The sequence below is a fragment of the Lygodium microphyllum genome, chromosome 26, assembly GCF_053477565.2.
Source record: "Lygodium microphyllum isolate KBCC chromosome 26, Lygodium_microphyllum_v1.1.10, whole genome shotgun sequence".
Lineage (NCBI taxonomy): Eukaryota > Viridiplantae > Streptophyta > Polypodiopsida > Schizaeales > Lygodiaceae > Lygodium > Lygodium microphyllum.
The window spans coordinates 53705135-53728472 of NC_141160.1; the positions used below are offsets into that span (position 1 = coordinate 53705135).

Here is a 23338-nt window from a genome sequence, read left to right on the forward strand (position 1 = left end):
GTATTTTTATCAAGGAGGCTGTCTTGGCCTTTTTTTTAAAGAAGGCAAGGCTGATCTTCTCGTCTTCAAAGATTTTCTTAAAATTCAGTTCTTTGAGACAAGCATCTCTCAGAAATGCTGCATATCATCAAATGAATCTTACATTCACTGGTGCAACTCCTTGCTGATGATAACCCAACTGCCCATAAAGGTGCCACTCTAAGCTTCCTTGTCATGAGCGGTGAGCCTCTCCAACCATCAGTCAGTCCAATCTCATGAAGGCAAAGCAGAGGAAAACTTGCTTCACCGTCATAGTATTGCAAGAGTGGCAGCGAAAGAGGATGCACTGAACATGATAAGAAACACTGAAAGCAAGAAGAGAAACTCAGCTGAATAATGAAAGGAAGCTGATACAAGGTTCAGCCCTTGCACTTTCTATTGGGTGTAGCTGCAATGAGTGCGCTGGGAGACAGAAGAAGTCAATGACCAAAGTGATTTTCCTTGGGTGTGTATGCCACTTGCCCAATCTGAATCTATCCAACCTGTTAGAGAGACCCCATCTCCAGGGAAAATCCTGTGCATTGGGTTGCCTTGCAATACCACAAAACTTGCAAGGTGGTCTGCCAATGAGGCTAAAGAGGTCTCTGCATGAAATAACTCAAATTGCAATTGTATAGAAAATATTTGGTTGGGTATGTCTGAGCCAAATCAATGACCCAACCACACACTTGTACCTAGTGATGTTTGTGAGGTGTGGATGTGCTGGGACAACTTGGACCTTGGGTCCATGGGACATGAAATTGGCTTGCAAGCAGTCGTGCAAAAGGTCATCAACTCCTTAATCAAATATCTTTGGTATGAGATTATATTGCTGGTAGGAGTTTGAGATAGCTGTTGCCCAAGGAAGAAGTGAAGGAGATCAAGGTTAGGCATCTTAAACTCTGTGCTCAGTATTTCTAGCATGTGCAATGTGGTCACTATGACTCCTAGTAATGATCTAGTCATCTACATAAATAATGACAAAGTTCACCAACCCGTATATACTCTAAAGTAGAGGTTTGGATCATAATATGACTGCTGGAAGCCATGGTCAAGAAAGAAGCAGTTTATTTGTTGATACCAAGCTTGAGGTGCTTGCTTTAGGCCATAGACGGCCTTGTCCAAGTGGTAAACCTATCGCATGTTACTTTGATCTTGGGACACGGATGCTGTTTGGTGGGTGTTCAACATAAATATCCTCTTGGAGATCACCATTATACATATTACTTTTTTCTTGCATACTTGTTTAGGACTAATAATATCCATATCAACCCAATGTTTTGAGTGGCACCTTGTCAAATCAATATTGAATATCAAATTTAAATTGCTCACAAGTCAATATTGAAGGGCCTTGTACATTTAAGCTCGAGGGTTTTGTATTGTCACAAAGTAGTATTATATATAAGGTCCAGTTTAATCTTCTAATAAATCTTGTTGACAACTTGAAAATCTAGGGCCATAAGCATCATGTCCAAGAACACCAAATTGAGACATTGATGGCTTTCTCATGGAAGTTATACTTATAGTGGTTATAGTTGGAGAGTGATTTTGGATATGTGCTATAGTGGGTAGCAGCCACAGTCTCGACCCAAAGGGAATGAAGCAGCCCATGATGCTCAAGTATGGAACGAGGTATCTCCAAGGCTCTTTTATTTTGTTGCTCTACAACACCACCCTCTTATGGGTACTCCACCCCAATGCCATGAGAAAAACCTACTATTTGGAAATAGAGGAATGGTGTTCACATAAAAAATAACAGGTACGCTCTGATACCAAGTCAAAGTAAGCGACAGTGTAGAGAGACAATAGGGTTTGCGGGGAGTAACACAGTGTGTATGGCAAACTCTAAGAGAGAAGAGAAGCTAAAAAACACAAGAAGAACATGGTGATGATGGATTGAATCATGCTATAGAAGAAAAGATGATACAGTGTAGGCGAAGCTCAAAAGATAACTGCACTGTCCTGTCTAAATCGGGTGGTAGCACTTGTTGGAAATCTGCACAATGAAGGGACCGAAACGTAGTCCTCCGGGTAGTTGGCTATCGAAGTAATCAGTGGAAGGTGAAGGACAATTGTCGAGGGAGCAGAATGTAGTTCTCTGATGCTGTCGGAGATGTGGAAGACGATCACCAACTGTTGAGGGAGCGAACCGCAGTTCTCTGATACCAGGGAGTGACCTGGGTAGTGAAACACAGATTCAGAGTGTCGAAGCTGTCAAACACAGGGAGAGTAGCCCAGATGCTGATGCTAGGTGGATAATGATGATGCCAAATGATGGAGAATGACTTAGGTTGTAAAAACGCAAGTTCCAATAGCCCCTATGATAGACGAGTGACACCGGGTGATGGAGAAGTGAGGTTGTAAAAACGTAGGTCCCATCAGCGCCTGTGATAGACCAGTGATGAAATCATTGATGCTTGGTGATGTAGACTGTCATCAGAGGCTAGGATGTTGACGCCAAGATGGAGATGATGACACTAGGTAAGGAGAACATCTTCAGACTGAAAAACGCAAGTGAAGGTGGAGCCCGAAGGAGAAGGGTGCTAAGGCCAAGCAGATGATGGTGAGGTCAGGTGGAAGATGCTCCAAAGGCAAAGATTGATGTTGGAATAGGCATGTGAAGCAAAAGAGGAAGGGTGAAGGCAGCCACAAGCCATGAACCGCAATGTCCTCTTGAAGGGGTGTGAGGGCAGCGGAAGGGGTTGGTGAGAGAAGTGAAGGGTGTTTGATGACGGAGGACAAGGGGTGAAGAATGACTGAGAGTGGTGGGGTGGTGAAGAATGAATGAAGTGATTGCCTATTTATAGGCATAAGCTGTCTAGGGTGGCACACCACTATGTGTGCGCCCATTGAAAAAGTGGTAGAAATGTGGACACTAGCTCTTTTTGGAGATGTTAGTGTAAAATCCTAAATGAAGTGTGTAATCTGAAGAGGTGGTGATTTTGTAGCTATATCCGAAGCTAGTTGATCGTGAATTTCTCAACACCCCCTCTTAGGCCCAAAAAGGGATGAAAGAAGAGTGAAGAGAGATACGATGAAAATGTAGAGGATTCTCGAGATCGAAGATTGCCACTTAAGAGGTAACTTGTAGTAAGGAACAATAGACATGATGAATTGTAGAACCTGACTCCACCTCGAGAGAGAAGCCACTAGCTTCGTAACTCCATGCCAGAAGGAATGTGAAGGCCTCGTCACCATGTCGTGGTTGAACCTCCAAGGCCTCAATCTAGGCGGGCTTTGAAGATCATGGGTATCAATAGGAGAAATGACTACTCGAAGATAGCCATCCCGAAAGAGTAAATGGTAGGTGGCAAACTTCAGGATGAGTAGGTGCTCCCTAAGAGGGTGGAGACACAGGGGCCTCCTTTGAAGCTAAAGAAGTAGAAGCCCTCTCTAAGGGCAAAGAGAGTACATCCCCCTTTGAAGCCCTCTCTATGGGGGAGAGGGAATCTAAAAACTCATGAATCACGGACTCCGAATCATCTGATGGCGAAGGAAGTGCCGTTGATTTTGCGGAAGAAGGTATCTGGGATATTGAAGATATCGAAGAACTCCTAGGGTAGCCTCTCGAACTCGAGTAGTTGAGGGTAGGGAAAAGGGTGGCTCAGGCTAAGCCAAGGGTGGGCAATAGTCACCGTCTCTTAGTGGAGTGGACTGCAGAGCCAAAGTCATAGAAGGTATCGAACAATTACTGTCTTTGAAGGAGTGGACTGTTGAGGGAACGATATTCAACAATCATTGTCTCTTCGGGGAGCGAATTGCAAAACTGCGGGTTGTCGAGGTGGCATTCTTGAAACCCTAGAAGAAGTAGAAGCATCCTTTGTAGTGCATTGCGGTGGTTGTGACTGTGGTACCAGTCCATCCTCCTATGGTTCGAAAGGGTTGAGTGTGTATCGGATGCGTCTTATTGCCTCAAGCATAAAAATCTGAAAGCTGGTGTAGAATAAACTCTGTGGCACAGAAGGGAGAGGTGGCAATACGAGTGCCTGGGGGTAGACACATATACTCCGGTGGGATAGGGAGCAAAGGTCCATGGTTGCAAGCATCAATGGGGGATCTAGTGATATGGGAAGAGGAGCACCCAGTGGTCTGTTCATCTGTCTGTGGAGAAGTCATAGCATGAGAGTGTCAATCTGTAAAAGGGAGGGTGGGTGGGAGAGCAAGAGAAGGGTATCTCTATCTCCTGGTGATGCAGCGGAAATGAAGGGGAAAATTAGTAGACGATGCCAAACGTGCAACCTGTCTTTGGCTTCTTTGATCAGCAAGGTCTTTAGCTCTTTGAGCTCCTGCGCTTTGATACCATGTCAAAAATAATAGGTATGCTTTGATACCATGTCAAAATAAGCAACAGTGCAGAGAGACAGTAAGGTTGGCGGAGAGCAACATAGAGTGTGTATGTCAAACATTGAGAGAGAAGAGAAACTTAGAATCACAAGAACATGGTGATGATGCACTGAATCATGCTATGAGAAGAAAAGTTGATGTAGTAGACTTGAAGCTCAAAAGACAACTGCACTGTCCTATCTAAATCAAGTGGCAGCACTTGTGGGAAATCGGTATAATGAAGGGAGCAAATGCAATCCTCCGTGTAGTGGGCTATCAAAGAAATCACTGGAAGTTGAAGGGCAGCTATTGAGAGAGCAGAATGTAGTCCTTTGATGCCGTGGAAGATGATCACCAACTATCGAAGGAGCGAGCCACAGTCCTCTGATACCAAGGAGTGACTTGGGCAGCAAAATGCAAATCCCTGAGTGTCGGAGTTGTGAAACGCAAGGAGAGCAGTCTAGATGCTGATGCCAAGTGGATAATGATGACGCCGAATGATGGAGGATGAGTTGGGCTGCAAAAACACAGGTGCCAACAGCCTTTCTGATAGATGAGTGATGCCAGGTGATGGACGAGAAGCGAGGCTGTAAAAACGCAGGTCCCAACAGCCCCTATGATAGACGAGTAACGCAGGTGAAGGTGGAGCTTGAAGGAGAAGGGTGCTAATGCCAAGTAGATGATGGTGATGCAAGGTGGAAGATGCTCCAAATGCGAAGCGTGATGTTGCAACAGGGGGCTTGAAGTAGAAGAGAAAGGGTGAAGGCAGTCACGAGCCACGAACCACAATGTCCTATTGAAGGGGTGTGAGGGCAGTGGAAGGGGCTGGTGAGAGAACTGAAGGGTGTTTGATGACGGAGGAAGAAGCATTGCACATTTGTTGTCTGGGGGAGGTGTAGTGCAAGGTAATGTGGTAAAGGCAAATGTAAAACTAGTTAAAATTCTTTCAAATTTTTGCAAAATTTGGCAAATTAATGTTGAAATTGTACATGAAAAGTGCTCAAGCTTGTCATTTTATTCATGTGCAGATGCAATGACATGGACTTACTATGTCTATCAGGAAGGCCAGTGGAGAAGGGAGGATTGCCTTCACATTGGAGCAACAAACCCAATTTAACATTAAACCCTAGATTTGGTGCTTCCAGGAGCTGAAATTCAGACAACAAACATCTCAATAATGTGAGCTGATGAGAGAGTGCAAACCTCATAGAGGTTCTTGAGTTTACTCCACACATATGCTGCAGTAGAAATATCCTTCACATGAACCAACACACTGGTAGTGCAATTAGGGCAAAAAAGGCTCTAACATGGACCCTATCCCACAAATCAGCCTGATCCCATGAATCTTTGACATTGGGTGTAGGTCTCAGGTGGGAATAGGCTGGAGATGAATGTTCACATCTCATATGTGTTGAGAATCTGATGGGCCTTAACCTTCCACAAAGAGTAGTTAGAGTCATCTGACATTTGATCCTCGGGGAGGTTGGGGAGAACTGGAACATGCACTGCTGGTGCAAGTAGAGAGAAGCAAGGTTGAGACCTCGAGGCCATTCTGGTACAGGAGGAAGAAGGGGCAGAAGAAGAAGATGCATCAAAGATATGCATGCTGAGAGAACTTCAAAAGCATACATTTAGAACTGCAAATGATGAGACATTTGAGAGGAGTAAGTGGCTGTCGAGCAAACTCAGCAATTTCAGGCCAACAGGAGGGATGTCCACCACTGAAATGCAAAGTCCTGGGCTGCATTCAAGGGCTGTCCACCAGAACACGCAGCAATCAGCACTATGAATAGATGAATCACTGCCACCATCTCTTCATAAATAGTAAAACACAGCTCCCCAACTGTTGACAATGAACCTTTGGGTATGAAGGTTAACCAGGCTTGGGTGGAGCTGTAAACTTCCAGCAAACAGTAGGGAAAGTTGATGAGCTGAATTATGCGGTCCAGGTCTGAAAAAGCAGATAGCAGCAGGTTGCAAGGCGAAGGCATGCAGGAGCAGTGAAAGCACAGATGTTTAGGGCTGCGAATAGGCTGCTACTAATGGCAATAGCAGGAGGCAATGACGAAAACAGGCTAGTGATGCAACAGCCAGCCTAAACAATCACTGAAAATGAGTTTCGGGGCTGGTATGTGTTAGCGGATATGTTAGTTCATGGCTGAGTCTGTCCATGTTAGTGGGCTAGGGCACCAGGATATTATCCTGATTATTTAGGCATTTTTCTTGGCATTTTATGATGGTCATTTTAGCATTTATTGCTAGCCGAACTGACATGATTTATGGCATTTATTTTGTCTATTTATTCGGGCTTCTTCTCTACATTCATTGATCATTCATCACTTGACTGGTTCTGGTGCAAGTGCCTTCATAGCTCGTGACTCACATTGGTTCTATATTGTCTCATATCTCGGTGGAGAGAGAGAAGCAGGTGCGAGTGCCTTGATAACCGGTGACTCACATTGGTTCTATACTGTCTCATATCTTGATATATGGATTCCATTTGTCGAGTGTCTCTTTGCTGTTGAGTTCCTTGTGCAGTGCTCTTTTCTTCTACAGTGTTTCTCTTTCTCTTTTCTTTCTCTCTTGTGTATAACAATCTATTACAACAGTTTCTATACTTCCATCACTGTATCTATCACGAGGACATGTTTTTTTGAGACCTCACTTAACATGCAAATTAAATTTTAATCACATGGTTAAGTAAATGTTGCTCATGTGAAGTGTAATTGGGGTTAGGATAAAGGTTACGAGTCCGCGACTTAAGAAAATCACAGGATGTTAAAGGCAAAAGTTGCTATAAGTTATGCCACAGAGGTACTTGATGGTATTTGGTGCCAGTTGTTGGCCTAGGTCATTCATTTGGCCATAAATGTCAGTTTGGTGACACTAGAAAGTGGTGTTTAATGGTACCTAATGTCAATTTAATGGTCAATGATGACGCAGAGACACTCAGGAATGGAAGTTGCCTAGCCAATTTAATTATTGGCCAGTTAAATTATTTTTCAAGGCATCGAAATAATTATTAGATTAAATTTCAGTATTTAAAGGTTGAAAATTAATATTTAATTATGGATAATGCTGAAAAAACCATTTCAAAAGGTTGCAAGAATACTAAAATAATTTTTAGATTAATTTTCAATATTAAAAGATTAAAAATAATATCTAAGTATAGATAATGTTGGAAACACCATTTGGGAAGGTTGCTACTTGTCAAAAATGCCCATGCAAGATTTGAAAACATCTTTAGAGGTTGGAGAGAGGCATTTTAGTGCATTTAGTCTACAAGAGAGAGGGAGGAGATGTTGTTGGTCTTATCTATAGCCATTGGAGAACCTTTTTAGGCAGTCAAGGGCAGGAGAAGGCCAATCAACATGTGACATCATCTACACGTTGTTGAGACAGGGCAACAATAGTAAATGATTGATTTTCTTCAGTTATTTGCATCTACAAGCTGTTGAGATAGGGCAGCAGCAGTAAATGATTGATTTTCTTCAGTTCTTGGCGAAGAAAGTATGAGTTTTCTCTCTTCTTAGCATTCTCTCTCATCTTCTAGCCTTTCTACAGCCTTGCTCTGAAGTTTATAGCATTGAGATCACTAGAGGTTGAGAAATTTCAGATTTCTCTACTGTAAACTTTAATTTACAGTAGAAATCAGGGTTTAACAGCAGCCTCGAGAAGCATGCTAGAAATTGGAAGCTCCAAGACTTGGATTTAGTAGGGTTGAAGTGTTTTAAGTCAAATTTAAGTGGAGGGACCAGCAAATCAATGAATTTTGGGGCATTTTCCATCTCCATCAAAGCGGGTGAAGGCCAATTGAGTGCTTGAATCAAGAGGCAAATCTGATTGAAGACTTGCTAGTCATTTTGGATAGCAAGGGGAGTTGGAATACCGAAAGGGATTGGGAGAATCCCATTGTACATCAACTTGTTTTTTAATTAAGTTAAAGAAATACTGAAAAGGGTGCTAGTTTTGGGGCCAACAGGGTGTCATGGTTTCATTGTTGGGATGCTAGTCAATCCCTTGATTTGGTGGTCCCGAGGCACCTGATTGTTGCAAGCCAAAGCTTTGTGCTAGTGTTGATTTTTACTCTTAGTTGAGAAATTACAACAATATGTCTTCATATAGTGAGATAGACTCAAGCAGTGATAATGCCTCTTAGTGTGAAGATTCACATGGGAATGAAGGAAATGCAATGCGTGACCTTGGACAAGGCTTTGACCATGGACAACAAGCTGAAAATGTTGCTGTTGGGCAAGATGCATGGCCTTCAGAGTATAAGGAGGCTGATGACTAGCAAAGTAAAGAGGAATTTGATGACTAGTTCAAGAATCGGATGAGGACAACAGAAAATCTCTTTGCTGAATTGACAAAGGATGCTCAATTTACTCGATTTTTTGAATGCTCCAAAGAAGGATAGCAAAGGCAAGAATAAGAACACGTCTTCTACACCTTCGGGACATCAGATGCACTGAAGATAATACCAAACCCTTCATTTGAAGCTCCCAAAGATGTTAATGAAACAAAACAATTGGTACCTATGGGGCAAGGAATGCAAATGCAAGGCTATTACACAAGTGCTAATCCAATGGATTTTGGACAGCCGGGCATGTATACTATGATGGGGTAGCTAGGATATTTTTGGTGGAAGTACGATTTTCCATGCTGTGGTTGGACAAGGATCGCATACGGGAATGTGTGGCACAAATCCCTATGGTATATAGCAACCAATGCATGGTATGCAAGGCCCAATGTATTCATGTATGACTGGAAATATGCAAAACCCTATGTATGGTAGCATTGGCTTGATGCTTGGGGCACAAAGTAGCATATTTGGTACTGCATTTGCACCCTCGAATGCTTACGGGGCTCAAGGATTGAATGCTGGTTATGCAAATGCTGCTCCGTTTGGCATTGGTTTTGATGTAAATTCAACAAATGTACCCTTTTTGCAACAACGAGTGTCTGACAACTTGACACCCAAAGGGATAGGAGAAGACTATGATGAGTGTGGAAAAGCAGTGAAGTTTGATTCTTTTAGTGGTGTACAAGATAGATTGGTAGCTTTGACTTTCATTTTGTAGTTTGATGCAGTCTATTTAGGGGGGGACTTCACAGAGACCTTGGAAATTCAAAAGGCAGCCACTTTCTAAAAAGGAATGCATTACAGTAGTGGTCTACTCTTCTAATACAAGGTAAAGCACTGTTAATGTGGGCACAATTCAAGCAAATGTTTGCATTGAATTGGTTGACAAGTACCTTTGAGGTGGACATCATGACAACTTGGAATAAGTTAGATGCTAAGAATGTAAGAATTTGGAGCAATATAATAAGTTGTTTGGGGATGCATTGCTGCCTATTATTTCTTATTGCCTCGTATCCCTTCATGAGCAAGTGGAAAAATTTGTTTGTGGGCTGCCTAAAAAAATTAGGGGATTTTGCATTAAATCCATCGTGTCTAGCATGTCTCAGCTCATAGAGACTGGTGCTACCGCTGATGCTTTGTTGGATGGGAAGGACTCGGGCTTCCTAGAGAGTAGGGTTTAAGACTAAGAAAAGGGGCAAATCTGAAAATCAGTTTGTAAAGAGACCAAAACAAGCAAAGAAAGGGCTCAAAAACATTGGCACAATGCAGGGAATTGATGATTACAAGTAAATGTTTTATTTGTGAACAGTAGGGTCGCATTGCAAGGGATTGTCCCAATAGGCAACAAGTTGGAAAATTGGAAAATCAAGGAGGCTCTAAAGGGAAGAAGCCCAAAACATGAGTGGGATTGGTGGTGTGCGATGTTGTTAGTGATCAGCCCAATGATGATGCTATTGAGTTGTGCAGAGCATGGGGCAAAATTAGGGATCAGCATACATTGATTTTCTTTGATAATGGTCCACAAGCCAACTTCATCTGTGTTGACATGGCAGCCCGTCCAGGCATCAAAGAGGATAAGATTGGATCCATGGGGAAAGTTGGAATGCATGTAAATGCTATGCAGAGCCCCTCACACCACTAATTGGAAAGCTTCAGTTGCATGTATAGGGATATATGGATAGCGAAGAGTTCTTCATTGCTGCACTTGAGGGTTGTAATATATTGCTTAGTATGCCATGTATCACCGTATACATGTAGTGATTGATTCTCGTGCAAAAGAGATCACTATTCAGTATAAGGGAAAGACACTCACATTTAATGTAAAGTTGAAAGGTGAATCTATCCCTCTTGTATCTGTGGTTGCCATTTCTTGAGTAGGGACAATGAATTCTAGAAGAATAAAAGCTGCTTCTCCCAAACAAATGTCCCCTCAGTTTGGCATACCTGCACCCGAAGATTTATGGTGTGTTCAGCAATGATAGGGATAAAGGCTACAAGGAGAGTTTTGCTGAAACATCATACAGCTGCAAAGTTTAACAATGCTTCAACTGAATGTTTCAACTTTCCTCCATCTAAACCTATGATCTCTATCGTTGAGGTTGGGATCCCTTGGATTGAATATCTACCACACTATGATTAAGCTGTTTGGCACTATTTTGGTGTTCGCACAAATGAGTATGTGTTGTGGAGAGTCTTGTCATAGAACGAGATACATGCTATTGACTGCACCTTTGTGTCCTCAAGTTAGTGCTGTCCAGTGGCTTCAATTGATGACTCCTGCACTGAACCTCTAGCCCATTTTGCCCACTTCACACTCTAGGACACATCAAGGGCATGCCACAATTCTGAACACTTGTAGATTTTTTATAGAAGGATAGCAGTAATCTCTAAAATCGGGCTAGATTTTGAAGAGATTAATGAACATTGCTCAGTAGACTCGTGACCTAGATTTGTGACATCGCACCATCTCATCAATTGGATCCTCAAGTTTGGGACATACCTATGGAGTTATGTTTGTGTTGCGTGTGTTGATTATGATTATGTCTGTGGAGGGGCTAAAGGCATGCATGCCAATTTAATGTTCTAGTTGCAAAGGCTTCTCCATACTTCGCTATTATACATGGTCAGGGTTTCCATGGTGAAATATGTGTGTGTGATGAGTTTGGGAAGGGTGGGTTGTGTAGAAACAGTGGAAAACAATGCATATGTGGATAGATCCAGTGTGAGGGGGAGGTACCTTGTGTCATGGACCTTGCCAGCAAGTGAATCAATCTGGTCTTGACTTCTACATACTTATTATAAAAGGTCAGGTCATGAGCTGCCACCATGTCAAGTGAGGCTCTTTGAGCTGCTGCAATAAAGGAGTCTACTGAAGATTTATTAGAGCTCTCTATCTCCCATATGGAGGATTAGGTCCTCATAAGCAAAGTCGTATGAGTTTGCACGGATGGACCACCTCAAGGGTTGAAGTCTCCCACATGGTTCTTCCGTAATTTTCAAAGCTTATATACAAAGCTACAGCCTACTTGTTTAGAATAGCGTCTTATGAATGACCCTCATCTCTATTCCTAACACTTGGAGACCATGTGTGACAGTGGCATAGGCTCATTTGCCAACAACTCAGAATTACCAAGGTTGTGCTCTCTCAAACTGATGTGCTGACTCTGTGGGTCATTGCATTGAAGTCATGCTTGCAATTTCTTGATTATTTGTTGCGTCATGAAGAATTCTATAAGATTAACAAATTTCGCATTTATTGCCTCCTAGGCCTCATTGGTATAAATGGCTTTGTAAGGTGAGGATGCATACCGGATGTCTAATGTCATGCAATGCTACTAGGGTGTACACCTTACATATGTTTTCTAAAGTACAAGTCAATACACAGACAAACCTTCAACTATCCAAAATATGTTGGCAGGCTTTATTCCCTTAATGTACTTGGTTTAGGAGGCAAAGTTTTGTTATACATCTCTTAACCTTCCACTACATGTTTGTACGACAGATGCTGGTGCAGAACTTGTTTACTTCTCCCCATTGGAAGATCCCTTGCCTTCCAGTCTTGATGCTATTTTTTTTGGAGGAGGTCACATTGACCCTTATTTAGAGCAACTATCAGCAAACAAACAGTTGCTATATGCTGTTAAAGCATTCGCTGATGCTGGGGGTCTTGTGTACGGTGAATCCTGTGGGCTGATGTATTTGTCGCAAGGAGTAGAGGTACCTCTTTATATGAACTAGATTAGAAGGGTATTACTATGGTGGAAGTCTTCTTCTTAGGTTGTTTGCTGTTTGAAGCACATTTATGAATGCCATTTGATGACCCTGCAATTGAATGGCTTGTATTGCAGCTATGTGGGGAAATAATTGAGCAGTGAAGCAGTTCTATCTTCTGTCTGTAAACAGGGACTAGACATGCAATTGTTTTCATTGTCAGGTGTGTTTCCATTCTGGACCCGTTTCGGAGGAACATCAAGGAGCAGTTATGTTAAGGTACTGATCTTTCTGAGCTCAGATGAAGAGTATGCAGACAAATTAATGCATCCTGTCCAGTTTGTTTGTGACATGTTGGATCAGCTTATAGAACGGTGCAATGATGATAGCAAATGAACATTTGCTATCCTTGGCCCAAGTGCCACTGTCACTGTTGACATTGCTGTTCTCATTATCCTCACTTCACAGACTGTCAGAGTTGTCATTGCCATCATCATAGCATTACTGTCATTGTTGTGATAATGATCATCATGGATGACATTCATGCTTGCCCCTAAAGCTGTTTGCCCTTTATGTTGTTTGGAAAGTGCAAGTGGTGGCACTTTTTTAAGATGTTCACATCTCCTTGTTTCCACAACTGTGATTGTGATAGGTGAAACCTCAGGACAATTGTACTTTTCTTCCAGCAGAGATTGGTGAAATCAGAGGCTTTCTGTGTTCTTCCATTGAAATTTTCTTTCAAGATGGAAGTTCTCTTGACAGTTGCTGCAAAGGGTAATTAGAATAAAGTTTTACTTTTTAGAGTGCAATAGTCCTTAATCAGCAATGCCACACATCAATTTACTTACACCTACTATGTGCTTACGAAGCTTACTCAAAGAATGGGAGCAAGAATTGTATATCGTCTTATGTCTCCATGAAAATATTACAGGTTTGTTTTGAAAGATGGAAGCACAGCTGATAAGGAGCTGGAAGGATACATGCACAGTAATACAATCTGCACATTGGTGCATCTTCATTTCAGTAGCAATCCCCGTTTGGCCCATGCTTTAGTTGATCGTTGCAGGTTGGTATTATATTTGAATATGTTCCCTTAATTGTTCAGTCAAAACTATTGTTGTGTATCCACTTCGGGCCTTTGGTGAAATTGCATCAAGCTCATGTAAGTGTGCTTCAAGCGTTCTGTTGCCTTTATAGTAATAATTTATTTGCAACTGCAGGGTGGATAGAACAAGAGCAGCAGCGGTTGCTGCTGCTTCAGCATCAGCTGTTGCTAAAGCGGGCCCTGAGGCTGCTGCTGCAGCTGGTGCCGCTGCTGCCGAAGCAGTCACTGCTGCTTTAGGAGAACCCAAAGAGTTGGTACCCTATTATGGCTTGGACATGGCTAATAGAAGGGAGGATGCTTCATATCATTTTGCACAATACATGGGCATTCCTCGGCTAACTTTACCTTTTAGGCAACAAAGCAGTGATGATAACAGTCTATCTGAAACAGGTTCATGCTCACAAACATGTCGGTTTTCACAGCTTGATTCCCAAGAGGAAGGGGTTCTTCGCAGAACAGAATCTTTTGACTTACATCAGTTAAGAAGTACTAGTGTTGAGGCCCATGAATGTAAACTATCAAGGTCTGAATCTGAAATTTGGGATTCTCAGAAGGGCAAATATGTCTATAATTTTTCCCTAAAAGACATCTCAAACAACACAGCTTGTGGAAACATCAGGACTGATCATAGACATAGATGGGGCAAATCCAATAGTGTTGATTTTGGAGATGAAAATTGCCTTGTTCCCACCCTTGGTCGTCATATATCTGAAGATTATACAGACAGAGCTAGAACTCAGTTTCCAAGTAACATGAAAGTCAGTAAATGGCATTGCAATGGAAATGCATTTATGAATCAAGTACCAGGCCAGTTCTCTTTATCTTTTAGATTTTCAGGGTCTTTACAAAACCAAGATTATGCTAAGAAGATAGTATCACTGCTTCCATCGGTTACTGAGATTCTTATGGAGCTTGGTAAGATGGACTTCTGCTGTTGTTTTCTTCTGCAAATAAATTATTGATTTTTAATTGTTTGAAGTTTTGGATGATACACCATACAAGCATGAAAAGCTGTATGCACATTCTTTTTAGAGTGATTGCTAGAATATCGTGCATTCTATTACAAGTTAATCCACATTCTGTCTGAGTGATTGGTAGGATATTACACGTTCTATCTTTGTGATTGTTATGATATTTCACAGTTAAGTCATCTAAAATTTCACTGTTGAAAACAGGAGCTGGAAAGCACTTAGTTGCAGTTACAGACTGCTGTGAAAGACCTTTTGGGGTGCAGGACGGACGCCACATTGTAAGTTCAGCTGTGATTTCTATTATTCTTGAGCAGTTTGATAACCAATGGCTCGTGTAACAGAGTTAACTACAGCTATATCATACATTGAATCCTTTGCAATATTTATCAGATAGGTATTCTAATCGAATGCTATTCTTCTTCTTCTACTGCTGCTGCTGGTGCTACTTTTACTGTTGCTAGTACTGCCACATATGTGTGACAACCCTCACATACAACTAGATGTATATTCGTATGTGTTTGTGAGCATATATGAGAGATGAGATCACACATGAGTGTGCACCCATGCATGCTGAGAATGCTTGAATGTATGACAGTCTCTTTGAGTTAATAGATGACGTAACAGATAAATGCAGCTATATGTATATTAAATACATGCAGTCTTTTGGGTTAATGAACAATGTACCAGAGTTGTATACAGTTCCATATGTTGAAGTTTTGGCAATGTTTATCAGACAGGGTTCTAGATGGGATATTACTCTACTGTTTCTACTGCTGCTCCTGCTAGTACTGCTACTATGTGTGACACTTCATATGTACAAGGTGCAAGGATCTCCTGAAGAAAGTGTATACGTGAGAAGTAGTGACACTAAAGTTCACTAAGTTGTGAATGCTCCAGTGTAGCAGGTAGCAATCTTGAAAGACATTACAATTCCTGAGAGCTGAAGGACAGAAATTGAGAGATGAGGATGTATGATGAATGAGCATCTATATATGCTGAAAATGCCTTAATATATGAGACGTAGTCTATTGAGTGCAAAGAAGCCTCTGTTTCAATGGTAATTTGTAAGACCAGGTTAACTCTTCTTTGCCATTTGTAAAGGCAATCTGATCGAGGTCACGCCTGATTGGCATGATCTGCAATCAAAGGTTCATTTGGAGCTTCTTGGGCATGGTCATAGCGAGTCAATCCTTGCTGCCATCCACTTGTCTGTTGTATATTCACAGCCTGCTTTGCAATGGCCAAGGGGAAGCTTCCAATAATCACATTTCCCTCTTAACTTGTTCAAAACCCAAGCGGATATTTTATTAAGAGATATTCCAGAAAGAATAGCCCAAATGTCTACATATGATGTGTTAATCTCAGATGCAACAATTTTGTTTTTGTCCCTATTAATATTACATTCTCTTCTTGGGGTGGGGGGAATGTTATTCTAAATATGCATCCTTTTTCGACCAGCTGATGTCTGTGCTCCAAGAGTCCAGTGTTGAGTAGAGACCTGTTTCACACAGCTTAAAAACCTACGTCGCATTTCTTAAGATTTTGTACTTACAAAACACGTTTCTTAAAAGTGTAAGCCTTTTGATGGGGAAAGCTTTTAGACTTTCTGGAACTGTTAAACGATGATCAAGATATTTCTCTCTTCTTTTTTTCATGTATGATCGATTAGTTCCTTCTATGGAGTCATATTAAAGGAAAAGTTCTAGATTTCATTAGACGTAAATCTCTATTTGTCTACCCTATGTATATGAAAATCATTTCTTGCCGTTTCTTAACTCCTATAAAACCCTTGCCTATGTATGAAACCTCATGTTTGTGAAGCTCCTTGTCACACTGCAAGTGTTGTGATATGGAGATACCCAGTTTTGTGACTGGCTCTGTCAGATGTCTTGAAGGGATTCCTTAGAATATTTAAAAATGGTGATAGGGATATGTGGGTAGCAATGAGCCAGATTAGATCCTTGCGGTTATTGAGTGAAATCAATGATGTAGAGGGAGGGAGGGAATCAGCTACATGTACATGACCTGTAGACACCTCATACACAAAATTCACTTTCATTGTAAAGGTACAGGTCTATACTTATTTTACACTTTCACATCTGCATATGCTTATTTTCTGGACGTGTCTTCATGTGTATCTGGGTCAATTCAAATGAAAATGTTTATGGATTTTATAAGGCATATGTATTCAGTCACTTGTAGTAATTGCTTTCACTTTCTTTTTCAGTGGATGTGATGTTTGGAATGGTGTGTTTTAGGTGTCGAGAAGCAGGATGGATATTTCATCTGGGTCCAATAGAAACCTTGAAACTGCAGTAAGCTCTGAATTGAACCTTTTAATATATTCCAAGAACGTGTAAAAGTAGCTTTTCAAGTTCTATTTAATGTTTCTTATGAAAAATTTTCAAAACCTTCCCGGAAACCTTTTGTAAAAGTAACCTCTTGAATTTTTGTGCAGGGAGATTGGAAACCTTACCTGGGCTCCTTAGGTCGGAAGGGTAGCAAGCTGAAGCTGGACATATCATGGCTTAGCAGGGTTAAACCTGATCTTGTAGTGACTGAGGTAACTTGTTTGTGTTTTCTATTCATTTACTCTGCAAGCTTGATGGCTGCATGCGACACTGGAGTTTTAACTGGAGCACACACTTACCCTCCACTTAGTATTTAAAGAGCAAGATTACTAATTTTTAACGAGCAAGAATACAAAAGAAGTGAGAGAAGTTGCACAATGTACAACATTGAATTCTGTTGCTACAACTTAAGGTTTTCTTATAATGTAAGGTGGGTGAAGTTTTATACATTACATGTACGAGACAGCCCAAGAAGGTCAAAGCTAGGTGGAAGCACGGAGTACCATCTGCTAGTATTCCACCTCCTCAGATGTCCAATAAGCTGCTTTCATTGTCATCTTTAACCCCACATTGTAAAGGCTCTAAGTAAACCCTATTGATTCAAGGAAGGAATGCCTCCAAGTAGAACTGTTCCAGATCAGAAAAATGCCCAAACAAGCCAAAAGAAATTCAATACCTGAATTGTGCATAAGCTGACTCAAAAACATGCTAAGGTTGGTATGCAATGATAGGGTTGCCAAGTGCAGCAACATGAAGGAAAGCTTCCGATACACATTGTGAAGCTGAAAGAGAAAAGAGAGTAGAATATTACTTATGACCCAAGCAACTAATAGGAAATCTTAACCACTACAAAAATCTAGACAGCTCAAAGTAGAGAAAGATTGAAAATGTAGGCCATCTCATGTGCTACATGCTGATGCCCTTTGATACATGATCCGCCCCCTAGTGTCCTAGGGTTAGGTTTTCATTTAGAATTTTCTATAATGGTTAAGCCGTTTAGGGTTTCATTTTATTATAAAAAGACACTTTGTGTGTCATTAGCACATAAGTGTGGCATTTTCATTGTGATCACCTTGAGTGTTATATTCTCTCTCACTCATTAATACATCGCTTCTCATTTGTGATAGAATGTTGTTGTGCATTGATTAATTCTTTCATTCTCATTCATTCTTCATTTGATTAATTGTGCATTTACTCCACAATTGGGCCAACCGTGGTATCAGAGCCACTTGCATCCATCGCCATTGCTTGCAACTACCTTCCTCGATTGCCGCACTTTGGATGGCTGCCACTCAAAGCCATTGCCTTTGCGTCAGCTTTCATTGCCTCAACTAGTGGTTTTGAATGGTTGCACATCAATGCATCGCCATTGTTGCTATCACTCAGTCATGTCTTCAACATGCCAACAATAGCTAGTCCTTTATTGAGGAACTTATTGCTAGTAACAAGCTTTTCCATTGCTGCTACCATTAATTGTAGAAGGTGATTGCTATCGTAACCACTTGTAGTGCCAACAACTCCGAATCTGTGTAGAAGTGTTGTCTTTGCCACATGCACTGCTTGTTGGTTTTGCTGATGTTTAAAGAAGGGTCCATATATTCAGTTGAATTTCATGGTCACTGTCTGTGCAACCACCAGCACCTCGTCATTGACATGCTTCCTCAGACAGGGTGTTGTTGTAAGTGATAATATTAAATGGATTTGCCACGTCAAAAAAGTCACACGTGGGCTGCTCAATTGGTCACGTTGGGTGCTCACAGCCTGCCTGGTGCCAACATTCCACCTCCCGTGCTTGTCCCACCAACTGCAACATCTCAAACTGTGTTGCTGCTTGTCCCCAACCACTTTCTTGATGTTGTGCTCCAACTGCCAACAGTCCATCACCACATAGACCTCTACCTGTCGCCGCCTTGGGCTTGTTTACTTTCGTGTTAAATTTATCTTTCTATCTAATAATTGTTTAATACTGACATGTGACATTGTATGGACTTGAAACTTGGTTGTTGTAGTATATATACATTGGAATTTTGAATATATTATTCAGTCATTTCTCTTGGCTTGACTGCCAAGGGGTGAAATGTTTCACCTTGAAACAAAATATTCTAGGGGTGAAACATTTTGCCATGACCTTTCATTAAAGGCATGAACACTTACCATTTCAAAAGAAAGACACTATCCCAGCACAAGAAGCATCCATGTTGTGAGGCTTTTCTTGAGAGCTAGAACTCAACTAGGGGTACGAGACTAACACATGGACAAGCTACCGTGAGTGACTACATGATGATGGGAACCCAAGGAGCTCAAAGAGGGTTACTAGAGGGGGAGGTAGGACAGAGCTTGAGCAATCTACGCTTTTTGCTAGTCTTGGTCTAGAGCAGAATATGGAAGATGTACACAAGAAGAAAGAGCATAAAGAAAAGAAACAGGAAAAGTCTAAGGGAAAGCGACCAAGATACGAGCTACTTTTTGAGTAGAGGTGGCTACAAATCTTAAAAATGTTTTGGAAGAGAGAATTTTAAATAGCAAAGTCAAGTTGACATTGGGTGAAATCCTTAGAATAGTAAAAAGAGAGTTCTATGAAGAAAAGAAAGTTTGTGGGTGAGTCAACTCGGGCTATGACACAAAGTGAAGAAGAAATTGTTCCCATGATCATCCCGACTCTATATTTCAAAAGCAATGCGACTAAATCTTTGACGTCATCCTTCTCACGTAATATGATATACTCAAGTTGACCTGGTGATAACCCAACATTAAATTCTCTTGTCTTCTATCTTGGGTGACCACGAGATCTTATATGTCTTTAGATTGCACCCTTGTGCTATCAAATCCTGGTTCTTTTACTACCAAAGCTTATATTATATGCTTTTCTTTTTGAGATGAAACCAACCTTTCTTCTTGGATAGGTTGGTAAATAACCTGATTAAGCATGAATTCCAACAAGCATAAAAGATCTCATAAACTGAAATAACAAATGTTACCACTTAATCTTGGACATTGGCCAGCTTGTTGGCCCCAAACTGGCGCCCACACTGAGATTCCCTAAATCTCCTTTGCTCTCCAATTCCCCCTTGCTGTCACAAATGACCAGCAAGCTTCTTGCTAGTTTGCCCTTGATTTCACCTAGGACCTTACCTTCAAATGACCATTGGCGGATCAAATCTAGCCCCAAATGTGATTGATGGGCTGGCTTCTAAAAATCTCTGGCAATTCCTTGAATTCCAACTCCTAATTTGAGTGCACTAAGCTTTCAATCTTTGGCATGAGTCCCAAGGTGGCTGCTAAACCCTAATTATTGCTATACATTAGGGTTTACAGCAGTAATCTCTCTGTTGCCCCTCAAATTTGACTGAAATCTGCTACCAATGGCTGAGAATTGCTGAGATATGTTGAGAAAAGGCTGGAGGATGAGAGAGAATGATGTAGAGAGAAAATTTAGAGTTTCACCGAAAAAATCTGATCTGATTGCTCCCAAGGAGGTTTGCTGCTGTTGCTTGCAATCTAGAGGCCCAAATAGGGCTGTTGATAGCCCAATTTGCCGCCGCTAAGCTGCCCAACTACCTTCCTAGGCTGTTGCTTTCTACTAGAAGACCTCCTGGATTATTCGCCAGCTCCTATTGGGCCCTCTCCTAGCTAGAATTAGCCTAAGAATTACTGCAGCAACAACTCTTCCTCTCTCTCTCTCTTTTCGTGAAGATAATTGAATTAAGTAGCAATATTTACATCAGACCATTAGGTTAGCTAAGAAAAACAGACACAAATGAAAGGCTACCAAGACTCTAACACACAAATATCACACAAAAAGGACAGTTGGTGTGGAGCGAATAATATCCAGCCAGGGAGAAACAATGTCAGGAAGAACCAGATCAGCTGAAACCATAGAATAGATCTGCCATAACACTAAACCATGAACACGGACCACATGACCATGGATGCTCGAGACTGAATAAAAAATAAAGGCATTCTGAGTACGCCAAATATGCCACAGAAGTGTCCATCTATAGAAATGGAAGAGGCAAGAATAATCTGAATGCAAAGTAGATATAGAAGTCATCTTTCTCATAATCCATGAACAAGCTGATATTCGTTGCTCAGTCGTCGAGGTCGGCACATGGAAAACAAAACTCCAAATCTATCGAGCAACAGGGCAAGAGACAAAGTGATGAAGCAATATCTCATCACATGTAGTGCAAAATACACAATGTCCACTAGAGATCTTGCGAGCACGCAACACATCCCCAATGGGAAGACCCCCAATAAGCAACCTCCATATGAACACTTTACCTTGATAAGGAACCTTAGACTTCCAGAGTTGGATGTATATTTCTTGCCACTTATTTTTGCTATCCCGAATATGCCATAATTTATTAGCCTTTCCAGTGACCCATCTCTTGGCCTCAACCATTTGATGATATATTTGATTAGCAGATCTTTTCTCGAAATCATCAGGAAGCACAAACATTCAATCTCGCCAGGGAGAGGATGGTTGTAAAGTAGGCAAAGGAGAGAACTTCAGAAGCATGTCGTGTATGGACGACCAAATGTTATGATATCCTTGAGGCACTCGCAAGTGTTGACGAATACGTCGGAAAGAATAAAGACCGAGCTGCCCAGGAATGACACCATCATGGACTGTTTGCAACCTCAAATGAGCCATTTGATTAAACTCGTCTCTTTGCTAATCTTTATCAGGCCAATCCAACGACCTGGAGGTAGCTAGCTCTTCTCCTTGCAGCGAATTCTCCTCCTTACGAAAATCAGGAGGGTACCAAACTGCAAAACATAACATCTCTTGCCAAGATGCAATCAAATGTGAAAGGAGAAAAAACTGGGAGACCTTAATAGGCCTTGTGGAATCAAGCATATGCCACCAAGAAACTTGAATAACTGTGCTGCCATGAATTTTGCAATATCTGACTAGGGATGACTCTCTACACATAGTGCTTGCAAAAGTGCTAGTCTCAAAGCAGCCATATGCAAATTCACATCCAATAAAGCTGCTCCCCCCATCCTTTTAGAAGTAGTCATATGTTGCCATGAAATCCACACTTGGTCCAAACGATTCCCTTTCTTTTTCCACAACATGAATCGGATAGACTGAACCAGTTCCAAAAGAGACTTCTTAGTCTAAGGAAGCAATGGTAGAAAAAACGAGATCATACTGATCATGATGCATTGAGCAACTTTAAGTCTCACATGAAGAGGCCAGCTTTGATTTGTGTGTGTGTGTGTGTGTGTGTGTGTCTTTGAGGCTCCACCTAGTTGGAGTGAGCTCCAATAGCCTGTAATAGCCTTTTCCCACTTGTATGGGAAAGATTTGCCAAGTGGCAGCCTTCCTAATCCAATTTCCAGCAATTTTCAGCTATTTAATTAAATTTTTAAATCAAGTAAATTTGAAAATTAATGCAGCCCTTTGACCCTACCTATAAAATCGATTGTGGCCACTAATGCCTAGTTCTTAGTATCACCATTGACACTTAATGGTCAAATATTGTTTTAGGCCCAACTTGACCCTAGGTATCACCTAGTACCTATCAAATACAATTTGTTACAACTTTTGCCTTTGATACCTATTGACATCTCAGGACCTTGTCCAATCATTGTGTAACTTCCACATCACGTGTGCACCTCACATTTGCACATTTGAGTCAAACTTAATCAAATGCTACTCAAAGCATCAAAATTTCATGTCCTTGTGACACTCTTCCCTTTTGTTATCCTTTTGTTGCACACTCTCGCATGGTATCAAAGCCAAAAGAGAGGACCTCGAGGTTCTACAAAGAGGAGACTACACTTGTTGTTTGGAGCAGATTTGTTTCGAAGACTACACTCTTTTTGCATTTTTCAAGCCTCCTATAAAGTGTATGGGGCAATGATAACTTCCTTTTGCAGAGTGTAGCTAATTTCTCCTCCGTTCAGGTAGCCCAATACCAAAACTTAGGAGTTTTTATGCATTTGCAAATTTCTTTGAAGAGGTTTGGATTACGAATTCAATGTGTTTGATGACTCAAACAATGAGACAATCTAGTCTTCTTTAGACAAGCAGTTCCACTAGTCAAAACGTCGCAAAGAGTTACTTGAAGATAAAAAATCAGTGCTACATAATTCTAAAAGATAAGGAGATTGATTGGAGAGGCGTCATTCCCCCTTGCTTCTTTATATGTTTCTAATAGGGCTTCTACCGCAAGGCCTTGTATGGCTGTTCTGGCACCATCTATACATGTGTCTGTTCTTGCGTCCTTTTCCAAAGAAGATCACCTTGATGGCTACTCCCTTTGGTTTTACAAAGTGGAGTGCATACTTGATAACTTTGACTTATAGGCACTTTTTACTACCACAAACCCTTGTCCGACGGAGGATCCCCACATTTTTTCTATGATGGACCAAGTTGCTCTTTGGGATCGGCTCAACTCTAGTGTCCAATCCTTTCTCTTTATGAGTTTACAAGATTCTGTCCTTGCGCATGTGTGCCAACTTCAGACTGGAGCAGAGGTACAGA

At 41.3% G+C, this 23338-nt stretch overlaps 1 protein-coding gene across 2 annotated transcripts in view; it reads left to right on the plus strand.

Moving 5' to 3' along the window:
- The window catches only part of LOC148013279 (uncharacterized), a 56071-nt gene that overhangs the window by 15341 nt on the left and 17392 nt on the right, over positions 1-23338 (plus strand). For both annotated transcript variants that reach the window (XM_087668191.1, XM_087668192.1), the window contains 8 exons: positions 12207-12421; positions 12608-12694; positions 13068-13189; positions 13347-13481; positions 13636-14435; positions 14696-14769; positions 16750-16806; positions 16950-17054. In XM_087668191.1, coding sequence (XP_087524317.1) covers positions 12207-12421; positions 12608-12694; positions 13068-13189; positions 13347-13481; positions 13636-14435; positions 14696-14769; positions 16750-16806; positions 16950-17054 — 1595 coding nt within the window. The remainder of the gene's footprint in view (positions 1-12206; positions 12422-12607; positions 12695-13067; positions 13190-13346; positions 13482-13635; positions 14436-14695; positions 14770-16749; positions 16807-16949; positions 17055-23338) is intronic.